At 43.3% G+C, this 18,808-nt stretch overlaps 1 protein-coding gene across 1 annotated transcript in view; it reads left to right on the top strand.

Annotated features, from left to right (window-relative positions):
* Positions 1-11,062, top strand: part of LOC131244140 (vegetative cell wall protein gp1-like) — a 30,890-nt gene extending 19,828 nt beyond the window's left edge. Inside the window, exons 2-3 of the mRNA XM_058243792.1 lie at positions 10,669-10,911; positions 10,999-11,062. Coding sequence (XP_058099775.1) covers positions 10,669-10,911; positions 10,999-11,062 — 307 coding nt within the window. The remainder of the gene's footprint in view (positions 1-10,668; positions 10,912-10,998) is intronic.
* Positions 11,063-18,808: the final 7,746 nt, after the last annotated feature.

Here is an 18,808-nt window from a genome sequence, read left to right as displayed (position 1 = left end):
TGCGATAGCCAATAAATGATTTAGCAATGCCTCCCATTATCAACGCATGTCTGGACACTAGTAAAATATTTATCTATGGTTTTTTGGGCCTTTATCAGCATTTTTGGTCACTGGTAAAAAATTGTTTTCTTGTAGTGCCAGTTTCATCCAAAAACAGTACAATTGGATCATCCTGTATTAGACTGAAATGGCTTGATATGGGGTGATACAACCTAGTTTTAGTGGTTGCAGTCCTATGAAATTGTTTTTTATTCCTTGATCTATATTGAATTAATTATTGCAAGTCAATTCAATGGTTGTGTATTAACCACATTCAACTAGCCGATCTTTTTATGTGACTAGTAAACCGCTTTTACCAAATGAGTTGGTAACCGATGAATGATTTCTGAATTAGCCTGGAAATGAATTTTGAATCTGCTAACTGTGTTTCAAATGTGCATATTAACTTGTAGAGGTTGTAACGCCTCAGTTTTTTAAACTCGAGCGCAATGCTCTTCCGTTTCAAAAACACAAGTGTTATCTTAGAAACACAGCATACGTATAGTAATTTGTAGTAATCAGAGTACGAGGGATAAAACTAAGCATGGTAAACCATCATATACCAAAATATATCAAGATCTTAGTCCGCTCAGCTAGGGACTTAATACAAAATCCAAATATTTAAATATTCAAACATTAAAGCTAGGAAAGAAGTAAACTTGCAAACTATCAGTTGAGCCCATAAAATTTTGCCGCCTCCTGGCGTGGCTCCTCTTCATAAAATTCTTCCTTTAAGCATCCAGAGTCGGCATCTGGCCCTGCTTCATAAGCGCCCTTATCTAAGCCTGTATACTCTGTATGGTTAAATATTTGATGAATGAATGACCAGCTTAATGTAATTCCCCTTAAGATTACACATTGCCGTATTAGTCAAGCATAGTTTTAAACAACAAGGCATTCAAAACAATACATGATGCAGTCTAATTTAAAATGCATGGATGCGTGAGTGCACATCAACCTAGGGATGCTCATCCAGTTGGACTTTCGTCGAAACCTGTAACGACTCGAAAAAATCCGTACAAAGACCCGAGTACCACCTCAGGCAAAACTACCCGAGGACTACATTCTATCGTATAATTTAGGTGAAATTTAGTTAAGCACTAAACTAAATAATCGGTAGATTAATCTTGGGCCACCATTTTTTCAAATGAGAAGGCCCAAAACCTTGAGTACCACTGGGTCAATACTATATAAAAACTTAGGAGAAATCCCAAGAGCCTGTTGCTCTCGGGAGTACATTGAAACCCCGTATCAGACCTAGACCACATGTCGAGGGTCTGATGACGCGAAACTATAGGATTATGTTCGTCCTGCTGGGCTTGACAACCATCACGGGAATCAAGCCCAGATGGTGTCCAGAAATGTATAACTTGAGCCATGAGTGAAGTGCGTGAGAAACACGAATACCTTTAGAAAACGAACCAAAACTTAAGTGAATTAGGCCGTTCACTCTCATGCAAAATTGTGGATTTTGGACCATCAGTTTCTTACCAAATTTCACCCATGGGGAAAGGAAATTTCCCTACACATCCGTATAACAGTGGCCTCGATTGAGTAAGTATGACCATTGATCTGACAAAGGTTCTCCATAGTCGATCGGCTTATCCAATCACCCCAAAATCATGTCCTGAAATGGATCCATTATGAGAGAGCATACCATATGACGTAGATGAGTTGTGGGCCTCCCTATGGGCCCTATTCATCAAAAATAGCTGCCCAAAGGGTATAACCTATGTATAAAGTGGCCCTGGGGCCATTTACATCACTTTTGGGCTTATAAATAGCCCTTATTTCACCCCTCCTCTCTCATATACGAATTTCACAAAATCCCTAAGGGAGAGAGGAGAGAAAAGAGGAAGGAGAGAAGGAAGAACTTGAGAGATTGTTGAAGGAATCCTCTCCCACGATTCCACGCACGAAATCTCCATCCCGTTATGCTCCACAATCCTTTTCAGCTATGATTTGGGTAAGAAATCCTAACCCTAATATCGTTGAAGAGATCCAGGTTAGTTTTTTGTCAAATTACCTAACCTATTTTGTCATTTAGGTGCCCGACACTCCATTTTCAGAAACGTAGAGTTTGAACCGAGTCTGAATCGAGTATTCTGACAAAAGGTGTGGATTATAAATGCTTAGGCTGCGGTTATCAATGCTTTCATGTCGGCTAATGACTTATGTCTGACTTGATTGCTGCCGTATTATCTTAGATACGTTGATTTCTGTATGATATACATATATAAACTGTGATGGGTAAAAGATGCATCCCATGTGTTTGTTGAAATGTTTGAATGAACATTTGAACATGATTTGTGCTTGCCATGATTACTGATTTAGGATTCATTATTGTCATATGCACGTTGATCTCTCTATATAAGGAATTGTTAAAATATATGTTATAACTAACCTAGTCTATATAATTGGTGAAGTGTAGTCTAAGTGTTTGATGAATTGTCTGAATGAGAAATGGTTGGTGATTTATATTTATTATAAGTATTAAGATAGGATTCTTTATTGCCTTATGCATATGTATAGTTTCTTTTATATAATCATATTTGCCTCTATGTGATTAATTGATAAAATGTAAGTGTTTGGTAACATGATCGATGTGTTTAATGAAATGTTCAAATGAGGAATTCACTTGGATTGTTTGTTAAATGCTGAGATGATTATCATATGTATCTACTTACTGCATATGAGAAGGATTGAAGCTACAACGTAGCCCAGGCAATCGGTAACAGTCCCTGTTCGGGTCGCCGAACTAGTCTCGCCACATTGGGTATACTCGATGAATTCGAGTCACACGACAATTATCGACAGTGGTTAGGCCACGAGGAGTACTTATGCGCTCCATGTCGATTAAGTCAGCGTATGCCCGTACTAATCAAGCTTGCCTAACGAACCGATTGGCCTATGGTGGTTTACCATGTATGAACACTACTACTTGAATCTAAGGTACCCCTTACCAATGTAAAGGCCCACTTTAACTATGGTACCAGGATCTGCTACGACTCATTTGTCAGGCATGGTAGTATGAGACACCGTGTTCAAGTTGTCAGCCTACGCTAGGGTGACAAGCCTCCCCATAATGACCAGTGAGCAACTCAGACTCGTGAGCTGGGCATGGTGGTAGGGAACACCGTGTTCGTGCTGTCGGCCTGCGCTGAGGTGACGAGCTTCCCATAGTGACTACGAGTATAAACTCTTGAACTTGCCTATTGATTATTTTTCATTAGGAGTGATGACCCTACAACTTACCTATCGTATCTGCTTAACTAGGAGTGACGAACCTAGATGGATCCTTTGATTTTGGTCAATGATATAAAGGGAGGTACCCTAGCTTCCCAAACTTGTTGTATGAATAAACGTAATTAATTACTTGGTTAACACGACCATGCATCGCACTGCATTAGTTAAGATGTGCTTTAAAGGTGATGATATTACACCGTTTTGAGGAAGTGATGTCATATACGAAATAGATTTTTGAAGTCACTTGTGAGGGAGCTTCAGTGCGATGGCATACATCATTACTTGCATTCCATTTCTGCATTAAAAAGAATAGTTGGGAAGTGATTGTTTGTTTGTTTTATCATTACTGCTTGATTGACTTGATAACATGTTAACTTTTGCCTTATAGAACTACTGAGTTGATTACTCACTCCCACTCTAGGATGGTATTTTAAAACACCAACCAGACTCTGATTTAGATGTAGGTGCTGACGAAATATATGCAATGGAGTAGGACTTTATGGATGAGGAGGAATTCTCCTACTTTCAGCTCTCTGGCGGGTTGATGTAGACCTCGGGCCGATGCGCAGGGACTACGGGGATATCTGGCTTAGTTGGACACTTTACATTTTCATATTTTTTTTCATTTTAAAATAATACACGTATATATTAAACTTGGCTACGTACTCATACTTTGGAGGTTTGTGAAACACCCACATGCTTAAATTAATATGTTTCAGACTTCCACTTGCTTAATTTAATTATATCTAGAGTAACATATGTTGTTTTAATATAATATCACTCATGCTTGACTCATTAATATGGATGAAATCTGAACATCATCATCCATACTGCATAAGTGATGTTCTGAATCTCGAGAGTAGAGCATTGCTCAACCCTCAAAATTTGGGGCGTTACAAGTTGGTATCAGAGCATAATTTAGATTAAATTGGACCTTGGTTATAGGTAACACAATGCACTCTGACGCACTCTGACTTAAGAAGGGGGTGATGGAATTTAGAGACCACATTAAGATCCGAAAGTTTCATCGACGGGTGAGACCAAACAGTGTAGTTTAGTCCACAACGTATCTTAGATCTTGTGAATTGATCTAAGTCACCTCTAGGCCGTCAGTCGACAGGTTTGAGTCATTAGTTGACAAAATTCGAATGTGAAATGGATCTAAGTGGTGTGAATACGCACGTGTTGGACCACGAAAACGGACCCTACGGGCCTAAGGACCCAAATCACAAAGTTCAGGGAGGCCCAGGGGGTCCCACGGACCAAAATACATCACTGGAAGAGGGTGGCCACCGCCCCATGGCGGAGGCACCGCCGGACTGACTAAATGGGTGCGGTGGCACCGCCCGGTTTGTAGCGCACCGTTGGCCGAGCTAGATGGGCGCAACGGCGCCACGTGATCAGCAGCGCACCACCGGCAGATCTAGCAGGGCGCGGCAGTGCCACGGGATCAGTGGTGCACCGCCTTCCGACTGACCAAGGTGGGTCCCTCCCACGTGTGGGGGCCCCCTTTAAACCATCTTATCACCCCTTTTCCCTCACTTTACCTATTTTCAACCCCTCAAACCCCTCCAAACTCTCTAAAGACCCTCTTCCTCTCTCAAATCTTCATTTTCATACATCCAAATCTCCCATTTTCTTTACATCCTACACCCTCCACCACTATTTCTCTAAAACCATCCTTTACATCTCCTAATCTCCCTTATTCTCACTCATTTGAGCACAAAACCCTCCTTTTGTGTCTCATAAACTTTATACCTCCAAATCCACTCCATCCTCAAAGTTTTTCCACCTCAATGGCTCTTTTTGAGTTCGTGACCGCCATCTTCTCCATTTTGACGCTCCTTTCCCTTATGGGAAAGAAGAGAGCTGCCCCGGATGAGGCTAAACCAAGTCTTCCAAGTCGCTCTAAAAAGAAGACAAGTGTCGAGACAAGTCCGAGTGCCGAGCAGAGGTCAAAGCGGGACCTCGATCCTCAAATCCCGATAGAGAGGTCCCTACCGGCAGGCACCTGACTCGGTAAGTTCCGTAATCGCAAGTTGTTTTCAAAACTCACGTGGATGAGAAACTATTTGGAATATATCCAGTGATTGACCACCTCCTAGAGAATGGGTGGGGTCCCATATTTGAAGGAAAAACACACACTAGTGAGGGCACTGTGTGAGCCTTCTATGCACACATAAGGGACCCAACTCTTAAACCTCTCCAGTTTACTATCTCGTTGGGGAGAACAGAAACTAGGGTCGATGTGGATATCATGGCACGTATCATGGGAGTGGAGCGTGGTGTTGTGTATGCCAGTGAGACTAATCTCACTAGTGGAAGGGAGAGAGATCACCACACTCACTTCTTTTGCGGCCAGCTTGTTAATTGGAGGTGAGGGAATAGCCTCGCATTGACACATATGATGGAAGATTTCCGCCTGCTCTACCATATATGCACGTACAACGTGTACCCTAGATGGAGCAACCTATAAGCCCTAACCTGAGTTCGCATGTGTGCATGTGTGTGTGAGAGAGTATGCATCTCATTCATTTTGGTTCCGCGGTCCCACCAATCAAATTTTAGTGACCCGCGACTCTCGGGTAGTGTTTGCGGTCATCCTTGTGTTCGGTCACGTAGACCCGACTCGGATTGACGCAAGACCTATGCCATTGCAACTGCGTCGTCGCCGCGGTTCCAACACCGCATCTCGTGCGTTAATCCAACGTCTACATCAAAAGTTGTAGGCCGTGCATTATTTGAACCATTGATTGCATTTTGGTGGTACCCACCTGGCTTGCACATTTCCAAATGTGAGGCCCCACCCTAGTGCACTATTTCCCATGCAAACTACCATGATTGCCTAGCCTAGCCTAGCAATTATGAGTTTCTCTTTTCTAAAAGTAATCATGAGATTTCTTTTTTCTTCCCCATGTGTTTTTCTTCCCTAAGAAGCATTTCCCCAAAAACCTATCATTTCTCTCCTAACTCATTATTACTACTACTACTTCCCTCCTCCCTCCTCTATTCTCCCTCATTTCTCTTCTTCACCCTCTCTTACATGTCACCACTCCTCCATTTTTCCAGCAACTCTCCTCCCTATTCTAGCCCTTTCTTCCCTCATTTCCTCTCCATTTAACCATTAGCAACCCATCTACAACCTTCAATCATCTTCCTCTTGAAGCCTAGTACTTGGATCTTGGAGTTTGGAAGACATATTTCAAGGTGGGTGCTCCATGAAGATTTTCCTCCCTTTCTTCTTCTTGTCCTTCTTTTTCTACATGAATGAAAGCATGTAGGACCCACTAATCCATGGTGGAGGTCCTACATGACTCCTAGATTCAAGGTCATGGACCTAGAGCAAGCATATCTTCTTCCATGTTGGGCCATTCTCCATGGACCCACCATGAGGCATTATTTTTTTAGATCTAACCTTTCATAGGTCAATTTAACCTTTACATGCATGGTAGGAATGATATCCCTACCTCAGCACCTCTTTTTAATTGTAAATGACATGCATGTAAGCCACCAATGTAGTGGATGGTGTGGATTGAAGGTGGAAGGTTTATAGTGTCGAAACTTACACTATGGCTGTGATCTTTCTCCCTTTCTCTTCATTTTGTTGCTAGAAATTTGTGGCCCACTGATGTGGTCTGCAACATCTCAGTTCCATCAGAAAATGGGACGTCCAGGCCCACCTTGCTAGACGTCCAGGCCCACCATGACATGCATGGGTTGGGTGGTCTCCAAATATGGATTTTCTTAGAGTTTTTGATGTACTGATGGATCTGAAATCCTGATGACCCATCTAGGTGGACCACACTTGATGGATTAGGGTGCAAAACCCTTTGGATAATTTTTATAGACCAAAATATGGATAGCATATGTTGCTATCCAGATTTTAAGCCCATCTATAATATAATTTTGAGTAATTGTTTGGGACTATTTGTATGTCTTTTTCTCCCAAATTTCTTTAGGAGTTTTCTAGAGTGTGGACCCCACTTTGATGTGGAATGGGGCCCGCATCATTTTCCCCATGTTTGAGGCTTATGGGATGGGCCAAAGTAGGCTGACTGTCCATATGTGGGACCATCAAACCCACCAATTTCTAGACAGTCTAGCAACATTGCATGTTAGAAATGCTCATTTTCCATCTTGATTTGGGAGTAAGTGGGCCACTCCAGTGGACCCCACTTGCTGTCCATATGTGGGACCATCAAACCCACTAATTTTCCAGTAATTTGGGCAAGTATAGGCCCACCCCATGTGGTACCAAACATGGGACAACAGTATTTTCTACACCACCAGATTTTCTGGATATTCATTGCTGACCATAATTTGTATGAATTAAATAAAATACTTATACTACCTCAAAAATTATAAAATTTTGCAGAGAGGTGTCCACCCATGCTAGGACCTACCTATATAATTTAGGTCCAATGGACCCCATTTGGGCATCTAAAAGGGTGGGCCAATATAGTGGGCTGCCAGAAATTTCTGTTGTGCAGTCCAGCAGCATAGTTCCATAAAAATAAAATTTTAAAAATATTTTCTTAGAAGGTAGGCCATATTTCTAGGTCTCACCTTGTTTTAGGCTTAATGAGGGACCTTAGGACCAAATTTTAGGAATTTTGGACTCCCAGAACCCACCCATTTGGATTATCCAAATTCAGGACAGTGGACAGCTATATTTCCAGCAACATTCAACCCTGGACAGGTTGGAATTCTGAAATTTATTAAAATACTTTTGGGTGTCTAAAAATTATAAAAATTTATATAGAGGTTACCTACCTATGGTGGGACCCATTTAAAAGTTTTTGGGACCAATAGACCCCTATGCACACCGTGGCTAAGGCCAGACCGTCCCACCATGTTGGGATGCCCAGGATAATCAGAATTTTTGGGCAGACTGTATTCCGTAAATAAATTAAAATACTTAGGAATATCTAAAATTTATAAAAATTTTTGGAGTTATGTACTACCTATAGAAGTATCACCTTGTAAAATTTTAGACCCATCAGGCCCTTGTACTTCTTGTGGTGTGGCTTGGAGTGGCCCATCAGGCAGGGACGCCCAGGCTGGGGCGTCCAGCCTTGGCTAGCCCTCCAGCCTACCTTGTGGGCCCACCTAGATATGTTGTATATCCCACCATACAATGAAGATTTTGTAGGGATAATTCATGCCTTTACACCCTTAATTTTGGGCTTAATTAATACATCATTGAGGCCCACCTTAGTTGGGCTATATGGGTACTTATATGTAACCAGATTTTTGGACTCCTTGTAAGCCCAAATGGGTTGGACCCTCTAGATAGGCCCAGTGAATTCTTGGGCTATATTCTCCATAATATTCTATTGGGCTAGTGGGCCGGAATGTATGAGTGGTTGAGCCCTTGGTTTCCCACCAAAACAACTAAATTCTTGGGCTAGGTTGTAAGGCCCAACTTGCTAATCTTGAATACGATTCTCACCCATGTGTTGGAGTAATGGGCTGCCCTCTATGCCCACCACAATGTATGGACTTGGTGGCCCTTATGTTTTGCCCCTAACCTTCCTTATGGGCCCATATTATTGCATGTGGATTTAGCTATATATTGCCCCTATTGGACCTATGAATTATGTGTAGCCTTGGGCCACTTTATTGAGGCCCAACATGTGATGTATCTATATGTATATAGCTGCCCATCTCTTTCTTATGGTGATGCTCGGAACACAGGCCTTGATCCTTGGTAGATTATTATTGGGCCGCCTTCAGGGGACAATGGTGGTTGAATGCCCACATTGGTTTGCCCCTCTAGGCCCTTGTTAGGCCCATTCTGGCTTCTATGGGTGGTTAAATGTCCACCATAGACCATTGCTAGGCCCATTCTTATTATTTAGGCCCATGCCATTATCTATCTAGTCTCATGGGCTACCACAGGCTATTGGTCCCCCACTAGAGGTTGTATTCCTTTTGGGAAACTGTCTAAGAACTTAGTCTCTAATAGTTAGGAGGGGAGAACATCTTCACCGCATTGGCATCTTTGTTCGTCTTCATGACCCACTCCCATACGCATCATACGCATGCTTGTTTGAGATGTGATTGGTCATGGTTATGCCATTGGGCAGAATATTGTGAGGGATGGAGTTTCCCCTCTTGAGCATGTTGCATGTTTGGGAATAATGCATGGTTGTTTGTTTGATTCATGCATCTTACATTGCATAGTATGATCGACATTCACCCTCGCTTCATCAGGGCCTTGCCTCCACAGGGATATTCATGGGTGGCTGGATGTGTGGACACCAGAAATGATACTTAAGCATACCAGGTGCATAGGATGCCCATGGGTGAAATTTTCAAAACTTCCATGGTACCAACGGAATGCCCCAACACTGTGACCAAGTGGAAACTATGAGCGCACTAGGGCCTTATACCGTTAAGCTGTGACTCTCACTGTCATGTAGTTGGTTGGGTAGGGATGTGGCCTTATCCGCCTATGAGGGAGGGCATTATTAGGCTAAGTCTGACTAGCTCGTGAAATGGGTCCGCTACCGTCAGGCCTTGTTGGTGATTGGCTATCCACAGGCAGGTAATGAGGTCTCTTATGCTCATTTAACTATGCGGGTCTGTAGAGCGGTAGTCATTCAGTAGTGTAATGGACCCCATTGATTTCCTTATGACTGGAAATGTATTTGATATGTGGATTGGATATGAGCACTGGCATTACTTTGCATCGTATTCGCATTTGGCTATATAAGTCCCTTCATGCATTGCCTTGGTATGGCGTCCAGTAATCATTGCATGATATTCATGATAAGCCTTGGTAAGGCCATGATTGATGCATACAGGAGACTCTAGGCAGGTGTCATAGCAGCAGAGCATGGCGTAGAGTTAGCTTAAGGACTCTAGTGTTGCTAAGTTCTCTCTCTTTTCCTACTAACTTATGTATGTCCTTTCGGACCAATGTAAGCTTATAAAAGTTTAAATTCTTAGTGGGTTTTATGATGTGTGCCCCTTGTTATTCTCAGATGTACTTGCTGTGATATTGGGTATACTCATATCAGAAATCATTATACTATTATGGAAATCCTCCTTATAGGATCCCAGGATCGGAACCTGCCTCAGGAGCCGAGAATGGGGTACTACGGAGGCTGTTGCGGCCAGAACTGGCCATCAAGTTCCTTTTGTGTCTGGTTATCGAGTCTAGGGCATGACAGGAGTTAGTATCAAAGCTTAGCAAGTAATTCTGGAATAACTCGGGATGACATCGCATGTCTGCTCAGAGCATAGGACGAGTAGTGTCCCAAGATCCTTCCTTTCGCTCCGTATTTAGCCTATAATTGTCCTGATTTCTTGCATCATTGTTGTTTTGTAGATAATGACGCGTGGACGTGGCATCTGAGGTCATGGCACTCATGGCAGCGGTGCCCGTGGTTGTGGTACCCGTGGACGAGGCACCCAAGATACCCATCCTACTCGAGCACATCCTGCTCCCGTTGTTGAGGATCCGATTCCGAAGGTCCCGATCCAGCCTGTTCCTCTAGTTGAGCCTATAGTGCCTGCTCCTTCAGTTGCTCCAGCTCCCCCGCCGGTTCCCCCTCCTCAACCTGTTGTTCCAGTTACAGAAGCTCCTCCCCGTCGGCCGCACCCGTACCTCCGCCTGAGGTGAGTGCCACCCCTGCCGTTCCAACAGTACTCATAGGAGCTGAGCATTTCTAGTAGCTGATGTAGCTTGTTGCCACTGCATTGCAGACCCATCAGCCTACTACTGTCAAGGTTTCTGGGCAGTCTAACTTACCACGTGCTAGTGACATAGCTTGAGAGTTCCGGCAGTATGATCCCCCGAGGTTTAGTGGTGACCTTGACCCTTCTGCCGCCTAGGCTTGACGCACTGAGGTTGCGAGGATTTTTGACACTATACAGTGTCTTGCGGATCAGAGAGTATCCCTTGCAACCTATCTTCTTTAAGGTGAGGCCCGTCATTAGTGGTCATCTGTATCCAAGATGGTCGGGCCTCAGTTTGTTTGGACATGGGAGGAGTTCGTAGTCCGTTTCGACCAGAAGTTCTTCCCTAAGCACGTTCAGATCCAGCGGGCGATCTAGTTTGAGACCCTAGTGCAGGGTGATTTGTCTGTATCTCAGTATAAGTCTCATTTCTTGCCCCTGTCTAGATTTTCTCCTCATCTCACTAGCGATGAGAAGATGAGGGCCTGTCGTTTTGTGACTGGCTTGCGTCAATTACTCAAAATCATATTATAGATGGGCCTAAAATCTGGATAGCAACATATGTTGTCCATATTTCGGTCCATAAAAATTATTCAAAGGGTTTTGTACCCTAATCCATCAAGTGTGGTCCACCTAGATGGGTCATCAGGATTTCAGATCCATCAGCACACCCAAAACTCCAAGAAAATCCATGTTTAGAGACCACCCAACCCATGCATGTCATGGTGGGCCTGAACGTCCTGCAAGGTGGGCCTGGATGTCCCATTTTCTGATGGAACTGAGATGTTGCAGACCACATCAGTGGGCCATAAATTTCCAGCAACAAAATGAAGAGAAAGGGAGAAAGATCATGGCCATGGTGGAAGGTTCCAACACTATAAACCTTCCACCTTCAAACCACACCATCCACTATATTGGTGGCTTACATGCATGCCATTTACAATTAAAAAGAGGTGCCGAGTTAGGTCTAAGAAAAAAATGCTCATGGTGGGTTCATGGAGAATGTCCCACCATGGAAGAAGATATGCATGCTCTAGGTCCATGGCCTTAAATCTAGGTGTCATGTAGGACCTCCACCATGGATTGGTGGGTCCTACATGCTTCCATTCATGTAGAAAAAGAAGGACAAGAAGAAGAAAGGAAGGAAAGTCTTCATGGAGCACCCACCTTGAAATATGTCTTCCAAACTCCAAGTTCCAAGTACTAGGCTTCAAGAGGAAGATGATTGAAGGTTGTAAATGGGTTGCTAATGGTTAAATGGAGAGGAAATGAGGTAAGAAAGGGCTGGAATAGGGAGGAGAGTTGCTGGAAAAATGGAGGAGTGGTGACATGTAAGAGAGAGTGAAGAAGAGAAATGAGGTAGAATAGAGGAGGGAGGAGGGAAGTAGTAGTAGTAATGATGAGTAAGGAGAGAAATGATGGGTTTTTGGGGAAATGCTTGCTTAGGGAAGAAAAATATATGGGGAAGAAAAAAGAAATCTCATGATTACTTTTAGAAAAGAGAAACTCATAATTGCTAGGCTAGGCTAAGCAATCATGGTAGCTTATATGGGAAAAGTGCACTAGGGTGGGGCCTCACATGGGAAACGTGTAAGCCAGGTGGGTCCCACCAAAATGCAATCAACAGTCCAAATAATGCATGGCCTATAACTTTTGATGTACACATCAGAATAACACACGAGACACGTCGTTGGAACCGCGGTGACGACGTGATTGCAATGGCATTGGTCTTAGGTCAATCCAAGTAGGGTCTACATGACTGAACTCAAGAATGACTGCAAACACTACTCGAGGGTTGCGGGTTGCCGAAATTTGATCGGTGGGACCGCAGTACCAAAATGAACAAGATGCATACTTATACACATACATACACATGCGAACTCAGGTCAGGTCTTACAATCCTCCCCACCAACAAGAAAATTTCATCCTCAAAATTGACAAAACTAGAATAACAAAAATGCATAACATCATCATATATATATATATATATATCTCAAACATCAGCCACAAGAGAAGGCATTACAAGTAGTATAAACAATCAATCATCGAACAAATGGGGATAACGCTCCCAAATCTCACCTCCCGTTCCCAAGACGCCTTGGCCTTCGAATGATGACCCAATTGCACCTTCACCAAGGGAATGACTTTGGTCCCGAGGACCTGCTCGTTCAGATCAAGAATACGAATCGGCTGCTCAATGTAAGAAGCATCCTCACGGACCTCAAGTGGCTGCCAATCAATCACAGGAATAGTTTCCGACCCACATTTCTGCAACATGGAAACATGGAATACATCGTGGATCGCTGACAACTCAGGAAGTAAGGCAAGCCGATAGGCCACATCGCCCACACGCTCGGTAATCTTAAAAGGTCCAATAAATCTCGAGGCGAGCTTGTCCTTCGCACCAAAGCGAACCACGCCCTTAATAGGCGAGACATTGAGATACACCATGTCCCCAACTGTGAACTTGAGGGGTCGATGCCGACGATTAGCAAAACTCTTTTATCAGCTCTGAGTTATGCGCATCCTATGCCTGATAACATCAATAGCCTCTGACATTTGCTACACAAGCTCGATACCTAGGAGACAACGATCTCCAACCTCGGTCCAAAAACTAGGAGACCTGCATGCTCTACCATAAAGTGCCTCAAAAGGAGCCATAACGATAGTCGCCTGATAGCCGTTGTTGTACACGAACTCAGTGAGGCACACATGCTCATCCCAACTGCCTGCAAAGTTGATCACACAAGCTCTAAGCATATCCTCAAGGATCTGGTTGACCCTTTCGGTCTACCCGTCTGTCTGCGGATGATAAGTGGTGCTGAGACGCAAAGTGACCCCCAGCGCCTGCTGAAAACTCCTTCAAAATTGAGATGTAAATATGGAGTCTAGGTCTGAAACGATCGAAACTGGGACGCCGTGCAGTCTCACTATCTCCTCAATGAACACCTTCGCAAGTCGGTCCATCAACCAGGAAGCACGTACTAGAATGAAATAAGCTGACTTCGTCAGATGATCGATGATAACCCAAATGGTATCATGACCGCTTTGAGTCCTCGATAAACCTGCGATGAAATCCATCGATACGTGCTCCTACTTCCACTCTGGAACGCTCAACGGCTGCAAGGGACCAGGGGGTCTCTGATGATTGGCCTTGACATGCTGGCATGTGTCACACTCGGCTATAAAACTAGCAATCTGGCACTTCATCCCCTGCCAAAAGTACTGCCCCCTCATATCATAATACATCTTCATGGAGCCCGGGTGGATAGTAAGTCTCGATCGGTGTGCCTCGGTCATCAGATCACGTCGTAACTCTGGCACGTCCGGGACACGCAATCAACCTCTGAAGCGTAATCCACCATCAGAACCAATCTGCCAGTCTGACTGCTCCACGGATGCGACCTCTGCTCGGTACTCCCGAAGTGACTTGTCCGTCTGCTGAGCCTCGATCACGCTAGCAACCAAAGAGGGTTGAATCGATAAGCTCAAAAGCTGAACAATGGAAGACTACAGGCCAAAGTCAAAGTCATACTCTGAAACATCCTTGAGCATCTGCCACTCACACACTATCATCTATGCCACCAGGCCTCGTGGCTGGCGGCTAAGCGCGTCTGCCACCAGGTTCGCCTTATCCGGGTGGTACTGAAGGTTAAAATCATAGTCTTTCAGCAACTCCATCCATCGCCTCTGACGCAAGTTCAACTCGGACTGCAAAAATAGATACGTCAAGCTCTTATGATCCGAGAAGAGCTCGAACCTGACCCCATATAAATAATGCCTCCACACTTTCAGCCCAAAGACAACTGCTGCAAGCTCCAAATCATGAGTGGGGTTGTTTAGCTCATGGACCTTAAGCTGGCGTGAGGCATACGCCACTGGCTTCATGTACTACATCAATACAGCACCCAAGCCAACTCTAGAGGCATCAGTGAAAACAACAAAACCCTTACTCCCATTAGGAAGAGTGAGAACAGGAGTAGACATGAGGTGGTCCTTCAACTCTGTAAATGCCTCCTTACAGGCATCACTCCAAACAAACTCGATGCCCTTTCACGTCAATCGGGTCAGTGGTGCAGCAATACGAGAGAAACCCTAGATAAACCGTTGATAATTTCCCACTAGACCAAGGAAGCTGCGGATCTCGGACGCGTTAGTGGGCTGGCCCCACTGACGCACTGCATCAACCTTTGAGGGGTCCACAGCGACACAGTTAAGGGAAGACACTACCAGATAGGAAAGAACAAGTATTGCGTAGCAAGGTCATTCCACTTATGGAAGTATTATGGACACACCACACCGAGGAGGACGCTACTTGGGAAATGAAAGCTGAAGTCCATAAGAATTACCCACAAATCCTCAAGGAGTACGAAAAGGTACAAATTTCGAGGATGAAATTTTTTTCTTTAAGGGGGGTAGATTGTAACGTCTCGAAAAAATCCGTACAAAGACCCTAGTACCACATCAGGCAAAACTACCCAAGGACTGTATTCTATCGTATAATTTAGGCAGAATTTCGTTAAGTACTAAACTAAATAATCTGTGGATTAAGCTTGGGCCACCATTTTCACAAATGAGAATGCATAAAACCTTGAGTACCACTAGCTCAATACTACATAAAGACCTAGGAGAAATTGCAAGAGCCTGTTGCTCTTGGGTGTACATTGAAACACCGTATCGGACCTACAATGCACGTCGAGGGTCTGATGACTGTGAAACTATAGGACTACGTTTGTCCTGCTGGGCTTAACAACCATCACGGGAATCAAGCCCAAATGGTGTCCAGAAATGTACAACTTGAGCCATGAGTGAAGTGCATGAGAAACACGAATACCTTTAGAAAATGAACCAAAACTTAAGTGAATTGGGCAGTTCACTCTCACGCAAAATTGTATATTTCAGACTGTCAGTTTCTGACCAAATTTCACCCATGGGGAAAGGAAATTTCCCTGCACATATCCGTATAACAGTGGCCCTGATTGAGTAAGTATAACCATTGATCTAACACAGGTTCTCCATGGTCGATCAGCTTATCCGATCGCATTGAAATCATGTCCCGGCATGGATTCATTGTCAGAGAGCATACCCTATGACGTAGATGAGTTGTGGGCCTCCCTATGGGCCCTATTCGTCAAAAACAGCTGCCCAAAGAGTATAACCTATGTATAAAGTGGCCCTGAGGCCATTTACATTAGTTCTGGGCTTATAAATAGCCCTTATTTCACCCCTCCTCTCTCATATACGAATTTCACAAAATTCCTAAGGGAGAGAGGAGAGAAATGAGGAAGGAGAGAAGGAAGAACTTGAGAGATTGTTGCAGGAATCCTCTCCCACGATTCCACGCACCAAATCTCCATCCCGTTATGCGCCATAATCCTTTTCGGTTATGATTTGGGTAAGAAATCCTAACCCTAATATCGTTGTAGAGATCCAGGTTAGTTATTTGTCAAACTGCCTAACCTATTTTGTCATTTAGGTGCTCGACGTTCCATTTTCAGAAACATAGAGTTTGAACCGAGTCTGAATCGAGTATTCCGATAAAAGGTGCAGACTATAAATGCTTAGGTTGTGGTTATCAATGCTTTCATGTCGGCTAATGATTTATGTCTGACTTGATTGTTGTTGTATTATCTTAGATACGCCGATTTCTGTATGATATACATATATGAACTGTGATGGCTAAAAGATGTGTCCTATGTGTTTGTTGAAATGTTTGAATGAACATTTGAACATGATTTGTGCTTGCCATGATTACTGATTTAGGATTCATCATTGTCATATGCATGTTGATCTCTTTGTATAAGGACTTGCTAAAATATATGTTGTAACTAACCTAGTCTATATAATTGGTGAAGTGTAGTCTAAGTGTTTGATGAATTGTCTGAATGAGAAATGGTTGGTGATTTATATTTATTATAAGTATTAAGATAGGATTCTTTATTGCCTTATACATATTTATAGTTTCTTTTATATAATCATATTTGCCTCTATGTAATTAATTGATAAAATGTAAGTGTTTGGTAACATGATCGATGTGTTTAATGAAATGCTCAAATGAGGAATTCACTTGGATTATTTGTTAAATGTTGAGATGATTATCATATGTATCTACTTGCTGCATATGAGAAGGATTGAAGCTACAATGTAGCCTAGGGAATCGGTAACAGTCCCTGTTCGGGTGGCCGAACTAGTCTCGCCACATTAGGTATACTCGATGAATTCGGATCGCACAACAATTGTCGACAATGGTTAGGCCACGAGGAGTGCTTATGCGCTCCATGTCGATTAAGTCAGCGTGTGCCCGTACTAATCGAGCTTGCCTAATGAACCGATTGGCCTATGGTGGTTTACCATGTATGAACACTACTGCTTGAATCTAAGGTACCCCTCACCAATGTAAAGGCCCACTTTAACTATGGTACCATGATCCGCTAACACTCATGAGTCGGGCATGGTGGTATGGGATACCGTGTTCGAGCTGTCGGCCTACGCTAAGGTGACGAGCCTCCTTATAGTGACCAGTGAGCAACTAAGACTCATGAATTGGGTATGGTGGTATGGCACACCGTGTTCGAGCTGTCGGCCTACGCTGAGGTGGCGAGCCTTCCCACAGTGACCGCGAGTATAAATTCTTGAACTTGCCTATCGACTGCTTTTCATTAGGAGTGATGACTCTACAACTTGCCTATCTTATTTGCTTAACTAGGAGTGATGAACCTAGATGGATCCTTCGATTTTGGTCAATGATATAAAGGAAGGTACCCTAGATTCCCAAACTTGTTGTATGAATAAACTTAATTAATTACTTGGCTAACACGACCACACATCACACTGCATTAGTTAGGATGTGCTTTAAAGGTGATGAAGTTGCACCGTTTTGAGGAAGTGATGTCATATGCGAAATAGGTTATCGGAGTCGCTTGTGAGGGAGCTTCGATGCGAGGGCATACATCATTACTTGTATTCCATTTCTGCATTAAAAAGAGTAGTTGGGAAGTGATTGTTTGCTTACTTTATCATTACTGCTTGATTGACTTGATAACATGTTAACTTTTGCCTTATAGAACCACTGAGTTGATCACTCACTCCCACTCTGGGACGGTGTTTTAAAACACCAACCAGACTCTGATTTAGATGCAGGTGTTGGCGAAGTCTATGCAATGAAGCAGGAATTTATGGATGAGGAGGAATTCTCCTACTTTCAGCTTTCGTCGATGTAGACCTCGTGCTGATGCGCAGGGACCACGGGGATATTTGGCTTAGTTGGACACTTTACATTTTCATATTTTGTTCATTTTGAAACAATACATGTATATATTAAACCTAGCTACGTATACTCTGGAGGTTTGTGAAACACCCGCATGCTTAAATTAATATGTTTCAGACTTCCACTTACTTAATTTAATTATATATGGAGTATGATATATTATTTTTGTGTAATCTCACTCATGCTTAACTCATTAATATGAATGAAATCTAAACATCATCATCCATACTGTATAAGTGATGTTCTAAATCTCAGGAGTAGAGCCTTACTCGACCCTCAAAATTTAGGGCGTTACAAAACCCATGCATGTGGCTTGTCACCAACAAAGGTACATCACGTACATGTATAGTGACCAAGCTCAAACTACAGCATGTATGTGGGTCGATAGTCGATAGTCTGGGAGCTAGTGAAAAATACCATGCTAAGGGCAAGTGTTATAGCATCCAAAATTAGCCACCCGTCATCGCCCGTATGCTATGAATGCATGATTTGCCCAACCGTTATTATTCTGATCACAATCAGCCAATTTAAGAAATGTCAAAGGTCATTATGGGGGGCTTATCACCCATC

This window comes from Magnolia sinica, chromosome 4 (assembly GCF_029962835.1).
Source record: "Magnolia sinica isolate HGM2019 chromosome 4, MsV1, whole genome shotgun sequence".
Lineage (NCBI taxonomy): Eukaryota > Viridiplantae > Streptophyta > Magnoliopsida > Magnoliales > Magnoliaceae > Magnolia > Magnolia sinica.
Note: the sequence above shows the minus strand (reverse complement) of the source record. Positions and strands in the feature narration are given on the sequence as shown.